Here is a 16,375-nt window from a genome sequence, read left to right on the forward strand (position 1 = left end):
AACATTACAACAGCTTGCTTTTAACCTAATTCTCTATGACATACCAGCAATGTTCTGCCACGTTGCTTGGAAAAATATACAATATAGTAATACATGTCTTCTCGACCGTCCGATGATTTGCAATTACTTTTGTCAAGGGCTACAATGCCCTCTTTTTGTAACTCATTTGACACGTTTCCTTACCGTTGATCTTGATGAGGTCGTTTCATCATGATGGGAAAACCATTATTAATAAGGGGTCCACATCAATCAAATTTGCTCATGATTCAATAATCAACAATCAGACGGTCGAGAGACAGAGTAGGAGATTTTATATGTGATGCCGAAGCAGTGAAAATTGAAAAAAGTCAAGACTCGTGATTATGCCAAGATATGGTCTTCAAGAATGTGAACAGTCGTCCGACAAAGAGGGTGGGGTGGGGGGGGGGGGGGTTTGGCAGCCAGCCTGGCACTGCCAAATTTTAGCAGTCCAGTCGTATGTTTATTGTTTCACCATTTATAAGGATTTATAAACTTAAGTATAATGAAATGGAAATAAGGGAGAAAGCCGTCGGCCTTGGGCCACTGCCATATAAAGTTCATAAATCCATACTTATTTTAGCACCGTACCTCAAAGAGGAAGAAATGCAATGAAATCACTCTTTTACCACATGGCTAAGATTTTCCCATGAATATATAAATGTAGCAGTCAAGTAAGTCGTAGTGTGAAATATACTTAACCACAAATGACATGATCATACGAAGTTTAAACTAATTAAATTTATGAAGTGTCTAGTCTAGTACTCTAGTATACACTGTTAAAATTTGATGAAACCAGTGTGTACATGTAGAGGATGATATTTATATATATATATATATATATATATAATAATATATACAAAGAAACACGTAACCATGAACAAAAGGTTGTGTCAACTGCAAAAACATATGATTAATTGTTTCACATTTCAGGAAGTTGATTGATTTACATGTGTAATGCATGTAAGATTGTTTGAGATCAAGCAAACTATGGCTGTCCATTTAACGGTAACAAACTATCAAAAGGATTTTCTATTTTAAGCGCGAAATTTATTGTAACAGACACGAAAAGCACGCAAAGGAATTATCCACGGACCAAGAAACACAGGATTCATGGAAACTGGGCCTAGGGTTTTATGTTCCTTTGATTTCATTTCCCTCAGCCCTCTTCATTCATGCACCATATGGTGATTCATGTTAAACATTTCTCATCTCTTTCAGAAAACCGTGATTGGATTATTTAGTCAGCTGGCACAAAAGATCAGATACTAGTTAAGCCATGGACGAAAGTCCCTAGCTAGTTCTCTAGGGAAGAGCTAGCACAAACGGCAGATGGTAATGGATGGAGAGAGAGACGGAGATGGTGAAGATGGAGCAGGGGAGACTATGGAGGAAGAGGATAATGGAATGAATACACCAACAGCGCAAGAGGAAATTGATATTGTTGAGGACACCGTGAGTCTGATTGAATATGTTGCTCGACTTGGTGATTACCGAAGGACGCAAAGAAAAGAATGTTACAGCCTCGTTAGGCGCATGAAGATTTTGTTGCCATTCTTCGATGAGATTCGGTACCTTGGTTCCCCGATTACCGCCAATGGTATTGTTTGCTTGTCAAAGTTGAACAAAGCACTTCGTTTGGCAAAGAAACTATTGAAAACTTGCAATGAGGGTAGCAAGATTTATCTGGTGAGGGTGTTTGCAGATTTGGGGTCTCATATCACTTTTCTATCCGATTGATTTGGAAATTCTCATTGTTGCTTGATCTGAGATTTTCCTTATTTTGTAATTCAGGCGTTGGAGAGTGAGGCTATGATGATCAAATTTCACACTGTTTACGAAAAATTAACCCAAGCTTTGGAGGAGTTGCCTTTCGATGAACTTGAAATATCTGTCGAAGTGAGGGAGCAGGTATGAAAATATTATCTTCCTTTGTCTTTGAAGGATTATTTGGAAATTAAGCAAAACTGTACTTGATGCCTTCACCCATCTTATAATCTCTCAACATTTAGCCATATAAAGTTGTTGGCATTAATTGAAGTATTAACAAAAATAACTTGCATATGTTAAGTATATGCATAATTTTTAGGACAAGGAAACTGGGCTTTAATATGCATGTATATATAACCTTGATACGTAATAGTTTATTTGACAGGATTTGTTATTATATTTAGGATTCAAAACAATATTGTAATTAACATTCTAATAGTATATGTTTCTTGTTTCTTTAAAATTTAGTCTGTCTATTGTGATTCAGGTTGAGCTAATGCTGACACAATTAAGCCGAGCTAAGAGAAGAACAGATACGCAGGACATAGAACTGGCAGTAGATATGATGGCAGTATCCTCAAAAACTGATGAAAGGAATGCTGATATAGCCATAATAGAAAGGCTAGCCAAAAAGCTAGATCTACATACAGTTGAGGACTTGAAGATAGAAACTATAGCCGTGAAGAATCTTGCTAAAGAAAGAGGCCAGACTTCAGAGTCTACACAGCAAATTATAGAACTCCTCGACAAATTCAAGCAAATTTTAGGCATGGAAGTAACCAATGTTCTTGATGATCCTGTCATGCCTAATAAAATGTTGGTGAAGTCCTATTCTTTGGTGATCCCTCATGAATTCCTCTGTCCAATCACACTTGAAATAATGAGAGATCCTGTTATTGTCGCGAGTGGACAGGTAATGTTATATCTACACTCCAACTATATCTTCTTTTCAACCAGTTGAATGACAGAAAACAATAACATCATTAATTAGATATGAGTCGACTACTAGAAGAAAAAAAAAACATGAAACTAGGAAATATGTAACTAGATCATCATATTTTGCAATGGGAAACTTATATATTTCATTTTTGTTTCATTTGTTTCCAACCAAATTCAGACATTTGAAAGAGAGAGCATACAGAAGTGGTTTGATTCTAACCATCGCACCTGCCCAAAGACAAGGCAGACTCTAGCTCACTTGTCACTAGCGCCAAATTATGCCCTCAAGAACCTTATCACACAATGGTGTGAGAAGAACAACTTTAATCTCCCCAAGAAAGAGGATCTTGCATCTTCCGATGGCTCCTCTGTTGAACACAGAGAGGAAATCTCCTATTTGGTTGAAGACCTATCTTCCAGTCAATTAGAAGTGCAGAAAAAGGCTGTAAAGGATATTCGTATGCTTTCCAAGGAAAATCCAGAGACCAGAGTTTTGATTGCTAGAAGTGGGGCAATCCCACCGTTAGTGCAGCTGTTGTCCTATCCAGATTCTAAAATTCAAGAACATGCTGTGACAGCTCTATTGAATTTATCCATTGATGATTCTAATAAGAAGCTCATAACTACTGAACATGCAATACCAGCTATAATAGAAGTCTTGCAAAATGGTAGTATGGAGTCAAGAGAGAATTCTGCTGCAGCTTTATTTAGCTTGTCAATGCTCGACGAGAACAAAGTAACAATAGCTCTGGCAAATGGAATTCCCCCACTGGTAGACTTGTTGCAGAACGGGACAATTAGAGGTAAAAGAGATGCTGTCACTGCACTGTTCAACTTATCTCTCAACCAAGCAAATAAGGCCAGGGCCATTGATGCTGGCATTGTACCACCTTTACTGTTGTTACTGGAGGACAAGAAACTGGGCATGGTTGATGAGGCCCTCTCCATCTTCTTACTTCTTGCAACTCATCCAGAGGGTCGGCATGAGATTGGACAGCTTTCATTCATTAGAACTCTGGTTGACATTATCAAAGATGGAACCCCCAAGAACAAAGAGTGTGCTACCTCGGTTCTGCTTGAGTTGAGTTCAAATAATTCATCTCACATTCTTGCAGCCCTTCAATTTGGTGTATATGAGCATTTGATTGAGATCTCGCAGAGTGGAACCAATAGAGCACAGAGGAAAGCAAATGCTCTTTTGCAGCTTATGAGCAAGTCTGAACAAATCCCATAAATCTTCTGATCAAGTGCATGCAATCTCAGTTCTCAATTAATTAGTTGTTTATTAAGCTTTTTCCCTTCATTTTCATTTTGCGATCATTTCTCTTTGTTCATGTTGAATAACTACAGAGATTATCATATTTATCTGTTCATTAATATTAATTCAAAATTTCAACATTTAACTGTAAGTAGTAGGTAACTTGGAGCATTCGTTTTTGTAGTATTGCATCCATGTTATATTTAACTTGAGTTTTTATTAAATCAGCGTAATAAGAAAGAAAAAATATAATTTGCAGGCCTACATCCAAAACTTTCTACACTTCTCTGTCAGTAGACTAAATTCACAAGTCCAAAATATCAGTAAATTTTCATCACATGACAATATATATGTATATATATATATATATATCAGTCATTGACATAAAATCACAACCCCTCCCTTTTTTTTTTGGTTAAAAAGTGCCAACAAAATGTGATTCTTTTACTTACGCCATGTATTGCGTTTCCATTTTCTTGTTCATTGGATATTTATGCACGAATGTTTAACAAAATATGTTGTTTTTCTAATGAATGTGGGCCCAAAAGGCCGTCTTGTGGCAAAGCTTAGATCAAGGCCCACTATAATCTTATCAGCATATTACCCAAGCGTAGCAGCTTAGCTTTCACACTCCTTCCACAAATCCTTCAGACCCTGGAGTGCTTTTAAAGGCTTTACACACGTTTCAAGAACTCTGTTGCAGACGTGTCATCATGGCAGTGGTCCATGTCACCTCCGGCCTTTAGTGGGTACGAATTGACTCTAGCAAAAATCCACATCTTGGATAAGGATCCATCAATCCCTGACGTTCTCAATTATTTTTAATTCTTTGATTACATTTTCTTGCATTCCTTCACCATAAATAAAAAAATTCAATGATACCATAAATATCGGCGGCTTTTCCAATTTCTCGGCTCACTTACCATAATAATTTCTTCTCACTCAAATTGGTTGAAATATCTCAAGCTTTTTCAAATATTAGTAAAATTTATTTTAGTTAAAATTTGACCCAAAAATAAACAGTGATTTTACCCAAATTTAGTTCTTATCCATTTGAAATTAAATTTGTTTAATATTTATGTATGAATAAAAATAATAACGAATAGATATCACATAATAGATTGAGACGTTAAATTGGGTGAGAATATTGCAAGAATATCGCGAGAGAAATGAAATAATCGCTGTATGTCTAGATAGGGTTATACAATCGCGAGCCATACCACGTTCGCTATATAAATAATTACCCAGTTAACAGTTGCTTCTCCGATTGACGTACTACCGTTCTCTTTCGTATCGAACTTTCTCTTCCACCTTCACCTGCTCTTCGCTCTGCTCATGGATCCCTACAACGTACTCTCTCTTTCTCTTCTCCATTTCTATTATTGTGGTTATTAATCAATCGCTAGATTTGATTCGACTTTCTCGTTCTTTTTGATTAACTGACTTCTTCTTTAAATCAAATATGATGTGTTCCGTCTTTGATTGATGTTGCTTTCAATTCCGCGCTGGGTTCCTTTTTTTTTTTTTTTTTTGTTAATTGGATTTCTGTTACGACGCTTCCTCATAAATTCTTCATGATTTGTTTTTTACCCCTAAGTTATTAGGTGGGTAATCATGAAATTCGTTTGACTTCCAAGAACAAAGTAGTGAAAAGCATTTCAAATAAGCTTCTTTTTTATAATAATCTTGATGAATCCAGTTGTATTTCCTTTTTATTTTCCCTTTTCAAAATCCTTCCTTTTCTTAGCGATTATCTTTTGATTTTTGTTATTCTGAATTGGATGATGCAGCACCGTCCATCCAGCGCTTTCAATTCCCCATTTTGGACAACCAATTCTGGTGCTCCAGTTTGGAACAACAACTCATCACTCACCGTTGGACCCAGAGGTATATAATTTTTTCCTCCTTTTTTATTACTATGATGAAGAAATGCATGAGCTATTGACTGTCAGATTTTTAGTCATGATTTTTTATTGAGTTATTTGTCTTAATGAGCGTCCTCTTTGTTTTGGTGTGCTTATGTTTGTTCCTATTTGATTATATAGTTACCATCTCTTATATAGTAGTCTCATCCTATGCATTACTGTACATGTTAAACGAAAAGGCCATCTTTTTTCTATTTGTTGGGTGGGCGGGGGGCTGGGGTTTGCACTTGGCCTTTTTTTTTTTAAATCAAATGTAAATACTTTGTTGAAACACTTTTTAACACATTTTGTTGACAATCTGGATCCTTTACTTTTATTTGACAGGTCCGATCCTCCTGGAGGACTATCATCTCGTGGAAAAGCTTGCCAACTTTGACAGGGAGAGGATTCCAGAACGAGTTGTCCATGCTAGGGGAGCCAGCGCTAAGGGTTTCTTTGAGGTCACCCATGACATTTCTCACCTTACATGTGCAGATTTTCTGCGAGCCCCTGGTGTTCAGACCCCTGTTATTGTACGTTTCTCTACTGTCATCCATGAACGTGGAAGCCCTGAAACCTTGAGGGACCCTCGTGGTTTTGCAGTGAAGTTTTACACCCGAGAGGTAAGAGTTCACTGGCCACCTTCTTTCCGTCACTACATTTGAGGGACACATTTGGTGCATTCTAATATGTAAAGTGAAAAAAGTTTAGAGCACTTGTAACTTTGGTTAAATTAGTTAAACATGCTATGAAGATTTTTTTCATTCAATGTTATATTTTATAATTTTCTTCATTGGGTTTAAGGCATAGTTTGTGAATCCAATGGTGAGTGTATTATGCATTACTTTGTTGAAATATGATTTGTTTTCCAACTTGTTGGTCTGTTCTTACTTTAAACTTTTCATATGAACTCAGGGTAATTTTGATCTTGTGGGAAACAATTTCCCAGTCTTCTTTATCCGTGATGGAATGAAATTCCCTGACATGGTTCATGCTCTTAAACCCAACCCTAAATCTCACATCCAGGAGAACTGGAGGATTCTTGATTTCTTCTCATACCATCCTGAGAGCTTGCACATGTTTACTTTTCTCTTTGATGATTTGGGTGTTCCACAAGATTACAGGCACATGGAAGGTTCTGGTGTAAACACCTATACTCTGATAAACAAGGCTGGGAAAGCACACTATGTGAAATTCCACTGGAAGCCCACTTGTGGGGTTAAATGCTTGCTGGAAGAAGACGCAATCAAGGTTGGAGGATCTAATCACAGCCATGCCACTCAGGATCTATCTGACTCAATTGCAGCTGGGAACTATCCTGAGTGGAAACTTTTCATCCAGACAATAGATCCTGACCATGAAGACAGATTTGACTTTGACCCACTTGATGTGACCAAGACCTGGCCTGAGGACATCTTACCCCTGCAGCCTGTTGGTCGCTTGGTTTTGAATAAGAACATTGACAACTTCTTTGCCGAAAATGAACAGCTTGCATTTTGCCCTGCCATTGTGGTTCCTGGAATCTACTACTCAGATGATAAGTTGCTCCAGACTCGTATCTTCTCCTACTCAGATACCCAGAGGCACAGACTTGGACCAAACTATCTGCAACTCCCAGCCAATGCTCCCAAGTGTTCTCATCACAACAACCACCATGAGGGTTTTATGAATTTCATGCACAGGGATGAGGAGGTACTTTGCACTTTTCTATTAATTTCTCCTAGCACAATGATGGATTCTGGAATGTATTCATGATTGAACTGGATATATATGTTTGTTTTCAAAAGCAGTATAGAGTTTTAACATGCAAGCTATAAGTCATGATGGCTAGTGTTCTGATCAGATTCAATGAAACTGTTTTTCAGATCAATTACTTCCCTTCGAGGTATGATCCTGTTCGTCACGCTGAGAAGTTCCCTATCCCTCCTCCTGTTTGCACTGGAAGGCGTGAGAAGGTCAGTTTCTATTACTGTCTTCTTCTGTCTGATTATCAAAGTGGTGTTTGTTGTTCAATTGTATGAGCCTATATGTATGTTTTTTTTGCACAATCGAATACCACTCAACCATTGGCTTGATTTTGATATAAAAGCTGCAAAAGGAGCATTTAAAGTGATTATTAATTTCCCACCATCCAATAAGCAATAGAAAAATCGCATGTTTTCCTTATTTCTGGGTATAGGAAAGGGTAGGAGATAATACTTGCTCTTTTTTGTTTTTGGTTTCTATCAAATGTTCAAGCTTTCTGGTGTGTTTGTCTCTTTAAACTTTAGCATTCAGCTTCCAAGATTATCTATAAATTGGACTATTTTGGTTGGTGAGAGACTAATGTTCGTGCTAAGTCTTTTGGTTGACACAGTGCATTATTGAGAAGGAGAACAACTTCAAACAGCCAGGAGAGAGATACCGATCCTGGGCACCAGACAGGTATCATTGGGTTCTCAGCCTTTTTTAAATGAAAATAAATGGATAAATCAAAATATCAGTCTCAATTTTTTCTGCATTGGTTTGCTGCAACCAGGCAAGAGCGATTCATCTGCCGATGGGTTGACGCCTTGTCTGATCCACGTGTCACTCATGAAATCCGCAGCATATGGATCTCATACTGGTCTCAGGTTTGACTCTCTTTCTTCTCAGTGCTTCTCAAATCATATATGGATGTGAGCTTTATAGGTCTAATCTTTGGGATTAGCTTACTGATGTGTTATTTATAACTGGCATGTGATACAGGCTGATAAATCTTTGGGTCAGAAGTTAGCATCTCGTCTCAATGTGAGGCCAAGCATTTGAATGGACTATTGACCTGGATACTTGGGAGTTGCTGAGGGTGAGAGCAAGGAGTGAACGTGGAGAGGCCAAGCATAAACTTACCGTTGATCCTTTTGTTCTGTGCCATATTGTAATACTAAATGTGAGAGTTTAAGCTGATGCTCCTATTTAATAAATGTCGATTGCATTATACATGTAATACTTGGTATTTATCTTGGGAGTTGATCGAATTAAAATTGCACTGCTGCATTTCTTAAGTGTTATGCTTGCCTCTGTTGTATCTTTAGCCTTCCTACTCGCTAGTTAGCATTCTGTGTCATGCCTCACCTCACGCGGCTATAAACTGTCCTTTGGGCTGGGAGCCTGCTTTGTTTATTCATATGCTTGAATCAAGGCCCGTGTGATGGAAGTTACTGGCACTGTTTATTCAGGAGGCAGTAACTATCCCCTAGTTACTGCTCGGGGGCTATGCTATCTTTCAAACTCACGACAGACCCATGCTGCTTACTGCTTTTGCTTCACAAATATATTGGACCAGACAGAGACGAGTTCGACGCCACCGCCACTCATCAGATAAATTGATTGATTCAAGGTTAAGGTCGTCAAAAAAGAGAAATGAATGTATAGAATAGGATAGGTTAGGATAGGAAAATGAAGCTTGAAAATACCGAGGCCCTTGTCCTGAAAGCCAGGATAGTTGCAAAAACTAAAACTAGAGTCTAGAAAATAGAGATACGCCAGCCAGTTAGCATGCCTAGAGTATCTCGTTAGAACCACCCGTCACGCGCTTAGTCTTGGACCTTTCTTTCAAGTTGCTTACAAACTCGATTAGTCAGTCGGCAACCCCCCCTTTCTAGTCCCCAATCACAAATATATTCACAATTAAGTGGTAAGAAAGTATACGGATTAGAACCACTATCACAACAACCCCCCCTGATAAGTTATAAGAACTAAAAATCCAACAACAAGCAGCAAGCACATGTAGCATCATATGAATTTTACAATAATATAATAACTAGAATCTTCTAATTACATCATAATCAACCCTACCCACCACTTCCTTCCAAATCCATTTATGCACAGTTGGTTCTAACACATAACTCTTAAATTCTAAAGTCGTGACCTTTGCCTAAACTAAAGATTGCGTATATTCACTCTCAATCATTATAAACAAATGCCATTTTGTTTTTAGTCTCTTAGTAAGGGTATGACTATAGAGTTTTTTTTTTTTTTTAACTGAATCTCCCAAGATTTGGGATTGAAATTCGAATATATTACACATTTTTCTTGGCCCTTAAATTTATATATATATATATATATATACATATTAGGTTTTCTGCATGATTGAAACAGTTAGTAGCACATAATTTTACAGTAATATTCAAAGGAAGAAACAGTTTTCAAGGTAAAAAAAAGTGAAACGAGAAAAAGCAAAAAGGGTTCCAACCTACTTATTGCGTGGTGGAATGCTATGAAAATGATCGAATTTTTGTCAAGTTGATGGCCACAAGAGGCTGTCTTGCCTTTAAACAGCGTGGACACCCAGTTGCATTTGCAACTACAATAATAAATTCAACCGTTGTTGAATGCTAGCAGCCACTTTTAAATTTTAAACATTGGACTTCACCTTGTAAGTTCAAGTGAAGTAACAGATTGTTAGAACTGACGATTTAACTTTTTAACTTTTGAAAGTGACCTCTCTAAGTCTGAGTCCATTCTTTTGGAGCCTCAGTCACCCATTGTGCACCAGTTGTTTACTGAATATTATTATATTATATACTACTATAAAATAAAAGATTTGTTTATGTTATGTGGAATAAATTAATGGCGAGAGAGAGAGATAAGCATCTCAAAAACTTCAAGTGGTAGTGGTACACACTCAGAAATCAACGATTTTTAAGAAATCTGATTCCACTTCTTGTTTTAGTAAATACATCTCAATTACACAACAATAACGTCCATTTTTAATCGAAGTATAGCATCAGCAAAGTAAAGAAAAGCAGATTAGTTGTTGTTCTTCTGCAGTGGTGGGCTTGAAAAAGTTAATTTTTCATCGAGAATTTAAAGGCGCAAGAAAGGATTTGTTTATGTATGTCGTGGGGCCGAATGCACCAAATGCTTGAAGGGCAGAATCTTCATTGTCAATAACCTGGAATCATAAGAGTCTGAATTTTCTAGAGGCGTAGATGATAACTATGGGAAGCAACAGCTCTTATCTTCGGGATTTTTGAACAGAGACTGCCTGTTCAAGGTTAATGAGATCTTTCTTTGTTGCTCACGTTCTTGTTCCTGCTTCTTCATATAGGTTTTCTCTTTCATAAATATCACCAGAAAATAAAAACATTTTGATATGGTGGTGTAATAGCCGTTTGAGATTTGGGATATCTTCAAGAATCTCCACATGGTACATATATTTTTTGTTTTAAACGAAAATGAAAATCCCTTGCTTTTAATATTTAATGTTTTGGGTTATATTAGACGTAAACCAGATGGGTTATGTTGAAAATACTTTTCTCAAGGGTATTTTCTCTATTCCTTCTGATAAAGGGAGAATCTTGAATCAGAAGGGTTGAAGGTATCAGTTGACCAGCTGGGAAGAATATGTGGAAAGTGGGGTTTTTTATGTTTGTTCTTTTGTTCTGTTCTTGAATTTGCATCATGAAATATGGTGCTCCTCAAATTGGGATTTATCCTCTGATTGATTCTCGTCTTACTTGCTGCTATTGTGTGTGTGTGAGTGTTTTTTTTTTCTTTTTACTGATATTAGATGCGGAACAGCAAAAGAGAAGCCTAATTTTATATGATACACATTAGTTATTCCTTATCCTTTGCCTCAGGCTTTTAGTTCATTGGCTTTGCTGTTTCCAATACTCCGTGGAATTTCATTATTCCTATTATCTTATCCAAGTTGGTATTCATGAAGATTTTGATCGGTCATACAGATTGTCTTGTGAAGAGTGGCATTGATCCTAAAAGTTATTCTTGTCAAATTTATAGTTGACATTAGATCACCCTGAGGAACCTTGGGATTTCTAAAATTAAGTGGAATAACGCCATCATGGAAGATGTCATTTTCTCACCAGGTGCTATGCTGTACGGCCCGCCAGATTCGGCAATGGATTTCGACTACATGGATGAATTGTTGTTAGAGGGTTGCTGGTTGGAGGCAACAGAGGGATATGAATTCGTTAATCCCAATCCATCCACTTCAAATTCTTTCTTTGATCCTGCATTTATATGGCCTATTTCAGAGTCAACTACTGATGATTTGGATGCTGGCCCCTCTCAAATACATAATCAAGGAGAGAATCAAAGATCATTGTTGCCTCGGAATTCGCTTATGAATAGAACTCAAGGTGAAAGTTTGGTCAGTCCTCAATTTAGTAACAACATAGCTGATGTTGCCAGAAGTGACAGTCTACATGGTGATTGTATAACTGACGGTTCTGAGCTGAGCAGAAGGTGGTGGATTGGACCCAGAACTAATCCTGGTCCTGCAACTTCTGTGATGCAGAGGTTAATTCAGGCACTTGGTCATATTAAAGATTTTGCTAAAGAAAAGGATGTCCTTGTACAATTATGGGTACCTGTAAATAGAGGAGGTAGACATGTTCTAACTACGAGTGAACAACCCTTTTCACTTGATCCCAACAGCCAAAGGCTTGCGAGTTACAGGAACATCTCTGTCAAATATCAGTTCCCCGCAGAGGAGAATTTCAAGGACATGGCGGGACTTCCCAGTCGGGTTTTCTTGAGTAAGGTTCCAGAGTGGACTCCTGATGTCAGATTCTTTAGAAGTGATGAATACCTACGAGTAGATCATGCTCAACAACATGGTGTCCGTGGAACTTTTGCTCTTCCCGTTTTTGAACAAAGCAGTAGAACTTGCTTGGGTGTTATTGAAGTGGTGATGACTACCGAGAAAATCAAGATTCAACCTGAGCTCGAAAGTGTTTGCAAAGCATTAGAGGTCCTTTTCTTTTCCAGTTTTATGTTTTCTTTTTTGATAGGTCACAAATTATGTGCTTTGTTCTTGTTCAACAAATTTAGTGTTTTTGACAGAAATTCTTAATGAATAATAACATACCTTTGCCGCAAGTCTTGGTGAATAATTACTACAAATTGCCTTTGGAAAATGGTCAATCTCATGCACGTGATTAATGATTAAATTCTTCGAGAAACTTTCCTTTTATTGCTTGAAGAAACTTGTTGCTTTTTAGTGTTTGTCTCATATTAAACTCTTCATTCCTTGCGCATTTCCCTATAAATTTTACTTATTGATAGTTTTTCCATATTCTTTTACCTCTTTGATTATGACACTTGAGAATTGCATATATTTTTTATGCTGCCACATTGCACGCCATGCTGTTAATCGGATCCCTTTTAAACTAGCTATTGATAGGAATCTTGTGTTAATGCACTAGCCAAACTTCAGTACATAAAGGGTTGAAAAGTTCTATTTATTTATATTATTGTTTTCATGATTTTTTGCTTCTAATCTGTTATAAACAGTTATAAATTACAATTGGCTTTGTGCTTATAGTTGCATTTTAGAGCATGCGGTTCAAGTCCTGAGAATGCTTTTTAATCCTGTTTTTCTTTACAGGCAGGCTGTCAATCTTAGGAGTTCTATAGCTTCCAGCACTCAAAACATAGAGGTAAATTCTCACAGTTATGTAATAAATTTAATTGCTAAGAAGTTCTAAACTTGTTCTTGCACTTATGGATTGGGCTAACATTTTATCAAGCATGCGATAATTCTTATCAAGCTGCCTTACCTGAGATCAAAGAAGTTTTGAGGTGTGCGTGTGAGATGCACAGATTACCCCTGGCTCAGACTTGGGTTCCTTGTATCCAGCAAGGTAAACAGGGGTGCCGGCATTCCACGGAGAACTATGTTCGTTGTGTGTCTACTGTGGATAAAGCTTGCTGTATAGCTGATCCTAATATCCTGGGTTTTCATGAGGCTTGCTCCGAGCATCACTTGTTAAAAGGTCAGGGTGTTGCTGGGGGAGCATTTATGACTAACCAACCATGCTTCTCAGCTGACATAACTGCCTTTAAAAAGACTGAATATCCTCTCGCTCACCATGCAAGGATGTTTAAATTGCATGCTGCTGTTGCAATACGTTTGCGATGCATTCACACCGGTAAAGCGGACTTTGTCTTGGAGTTCTTCTTACCTGCAGACTGCAGAGATCCTGAGGGACAGAAGAAGATGCTTAATTCACTATCCATCATTATACAACAAGTATGCTGTAGCTTACGGGTTGTAACAGATAAGGAGCTAGAGGAAGAAAAAGATTTGGCAGTCAATGAAGTTAGAGCCCCTTTGGATGGCATACCCGGTAGAGAAGAGCTATCAAAAGAGCAGTGCATTCATCATTCACAAAAGTTTTCTAGAGAAAATTCAACTTGGACTTCCAGTCTCACTGAGGTTCAACAGAGCAGTAATGCTGCCTTGGTACTCAGAAGAAAAACCAAAGGCCATGTTAGATGAAAAATTATCTGAGGTAAAGCAGCATGAAAAACATATTAGCCTAAGAGAAAGTGTTGAACGTGGAGAGTCTACTTTTAATGAGACGTGGAGAGTCTACTTTTAATGAGATTAGCTTTTCTAGTGTGGCTATTGGAAAAAGAGGAGAGAAAAGGCGTACCAAGGCAGAAAAAACAATCACTTTGCAAGTTCGCCGCCATTATTTTTCTGGAAGCCTAAAAGATGCAGCAAAAAGCATTGATGGTAAGTATTATTACTTAAAGTTAAAATTTATTGAATGTTTTGGTTGTAGTGCGAGCTTTGTAGATAAACAGCCTGATATTTTTTTCTTAAAAGAAGTTATTGTCAAAAATTGGAGAAAGAAAATGGTTAAACATTTGAACTGAAGAGATCATATGTTATCATGTTGGTTGCTATTTTCTTTCCGGTTTATTGCCTGTTATGTGCTTCTAAAGTATTCTTGTTATACAGTATGGTATACTAACGTAGATAATGTATACTGTTCTCTATTATTTCTCTATAATTTGATGTCATTTCCTGCTTTTCTTCAATTTTCAGTGTGCCCCACAACCTTGAAAAGAATCTGTGGGCAACATGGAATAAAATGCTGGCCATCTCGAAAAATCAAGAAAGGTGGATACACCTTACAGAAACTCCAAAACTTCATTGACTCCGCAGAAGGTGCCTCTGGTGCTTTTCATATTAATGCCTTCTATGCAAACTTTCCAGAGCTGGCCTCTCCAAAATTATCAGGAATCAGTACATTAGCAAACTCAAGGCTGAATGATCTGTCAAAGCAAACAAACAAACAGCCCGCAGGGGGTAATTTCCTGCCCCAAGCTGCTACTTCAAATTCGCCTTCCTCCTCTTGTTGTCAGAGTTCCAGTTCAAGTCATTGCTGTTCCAGTGAAACACGTAAACCTTCGGCATTTAACATTTCAGGTAATGAAGATCTTATAATTGGAGAGAGCGGTGGGGATGGTGAGCTGAAAAGGGTCGGAAGTGCTGTAGAACTGCATTCCTTAAGTCAAGAAGGACCAAAGCTGTTCCCAAGATCTCAGAGCGTTAGATCTCTTAAGGTACAGCTTATTTCTGACAGTCTTCAACCCATATCGGATAATACTGTCCAGATTGTTCAAGATTTGGATGCTCAAAGAGTAAAGGTCACATATGGAGATGAGAAGATCCGTTTCCGCATGCGGAGTAAATGGCGGTTTAGAGATTTATTGCATGAAATTAGAAGACGATTTAATATAGATGATATAAGTAGATTTGATCTCAAGTACTTAGATGATGATTCTGAATGGGTCTTATTAACATTTGATGCTGATTTGGAGTGTATTGATGTATGTCAGTCATCTCAGGGCAACACAATTAGACTTGCATTGCAAGTTTCTCATAGCCATTTGGACCGGTCTTCAGGTAGCACTGGTCCACCATGATCTAAAGTTTTAGTATCAACAGGTACTACTGATATGAATGCCTTCTCTTATTGATTCAGATTTTGGCTCTAATCTTGCTGTGTGAGTTATGAGAAAGAGATCCTGGCAGCAATCTGTAAAGCAATGTTTTTGAGAACAGAAATCTTAATGTTCCACAGTGACAGTAACACCTTTGGATGCAGTGCTGAAGGAAACAATCGTTTCTTCGTCTAGCAGAAGAAGTTAAATAAAAGGATCATAGAGAAATTTCGAAGGAAGTAGTTGTCAAAGGATTCAGAGAAGTGATGTTGTTGACTATTTTCTGCATGGGACAATAGATGCTGGAGCCGAAGGTGGTTTTAAGGTTAAAAGGTTCATCCAATACCATGAAAGCCATCTTAAAGCTACCTTTCTGTTACTGTGGTAGAGGTTAAGTGCATGTAGTTGGTGCACTTGGAATGTAATCTCTTTCTCCTTGTGGATGAGATTTGCTGTATATTTAGTCATGACTAGAGCAGTAAAAACTGATATGTCAAAATAGAACAATAATAATAACAATAGTACTCCATAAAGATGAGATTCCCCCAAAATTTGATTCATTTTTTATATCCTATGAAGATAAATGGATATATTTTCTGTTAGCTTTCTTTTCCATGTGCACTGCAATGGTGACTAATGACCATGAAGCTAGAGAAATCCAAGTTTTATTTTACACCAGGATGATAGGTAAAAGTTTGCAGCCTATGGAATGCTAAATTTCAGGTGGGGACTTTTTTATCTTAACTCACTTTCCTAAGCATTA

At 37.6% G+C, this 16,375-nt stretch overlaps 2 protein-coding genes and 1 pseudogene across 3 annotated transcripts; all 3 read left to right on the forward strand.

Moving 5' to 3' along the window:
- The first annotated feature begins 1,194 nt into the window (after window positions 1–1,194).
- On the forward strand, window positions 1,195–4,130 carry LOC111311436 (U-box domain-containing protein 15-like). The gene is made up of 4 exons (XM_022910815.2): window positions 1,195–1,707; window positions 1,813–1,929; window positions 2,276–2,701; window positions 2,906–4,130. Exons 1-4 carry the CDS (start codon window positions 1,351–1,353, stop codon window positions 3,959–3,961), a joined length of 1,956 nt encoding a protein of 651 aa, XP_022766550.2. The 5' UTR covers window positions 1,195–1,350; the 3' UTR covers window positions 3,962–4,130.
- Window positions 4,131–5,250: 1,120 nt separating this feature from the next.
- LOC111312910 (catalase isozyme 1) lies at window positions 5,251–8,912 on the forward strand. The gene is made up of 8 exons (XM_022913635.2): window positions 5,251–5,335; window positions 5,776–5,872; window positions 6,235–6,512; window positions 6,805–7,581; window positions 7,755–7,844; window positions 8,246–8,313; window positions 8,408–8,501; window positions 8,617–8,912. The coding sequence occupies exons 1-8, from the start codon at window positions 5,321–5,323 to the stop codon at window positions 8,674–8,676; spliced, it is 1,479 nt and encodes a 492-aa protein (XP_022769370.1). The 5' UTR covers window positions 5,251–5,320; the 3' UTR covers window positions 8,677–8,912.
- A 1,218-nt stretch (window positions 8,913–10,130) lies between these two features.
- Window positions 10,131–16,200, forward strand: LOC111312911 (protein NLP4-like; annotated as a pseudogene). Its single transcript, XR_016326182.1, has 4 exons — window positions 10,131–12,625; window positions 13,266–13,326; window positions 13,404–14,395; window positions 14,711–16,200. The product of XR_016326182.1 is annotated as a protein NLP4-like (transcript).
- The last annotated feature ends 175 nt before the right edge of the window (window positions 16,201–16,375 follow it).

Source organism: Durio zibethinus, chromosome 1 (genome assembly GCF_047325235.1).
Source record: "Durio zibethinus cultivar Kanyao isolate XHJ-2024 chromosome 1, ASM4732523v1, whole genome shotgun sequence".
Lineage (NCBI taxonomy): Eukaryota > Viridiplantae > Streptophyta > Magnoliopsida > Malvales > Malvaceae > Durio > Durio zibethinus.

What these genes read in the sequence shown, in the direction of transcription:
- LOC111312910 (XM_022913635.2), top strand. An exon ending in ACTCACCGTTGGACCCAGAG is followed by an intron (nt 5,873 to 6,234) that starts GTATATAATTTT and finishes TTTATTTGACAG; the next exon opens with GTCCGATCCTCCTGGAGGAC. An exon ending in GGATCTCATACTGGTCTCAG is followed by an intron (nt 8,502 to 8,616) that starts GTTTGACTCTCT and finishes CATGTGATACAG; the next exon opens with GCTGATAAATCTTTGGGTCA.
- LOC111311436 (XM_022910815.2), top strand. Translation starts at nt 1,351, where the DNA reads ATGGTAATGGATGGAGAGAGAGACGGAGATGGTGAAGATGGAGCAGGG. An exon ending in AGGGTAGCAAGATTTATCTG is followed by an intron (nt 1,708 to 1,812) that starts GTGAGGGTGTTT and finishes TTTGTAATTCAG; the next exon opens with GCGTTGGAGAGTGAGGCTAT. An exon ending in TTATTGTCGCGAGTGGACAG is followed by an intron (nt 2,702 to 2,905) that starts GTAATGTTATAT and finishes AACCAAATTCAG; the next exon opens with ACATTTGAAAGAGAGAGCAT.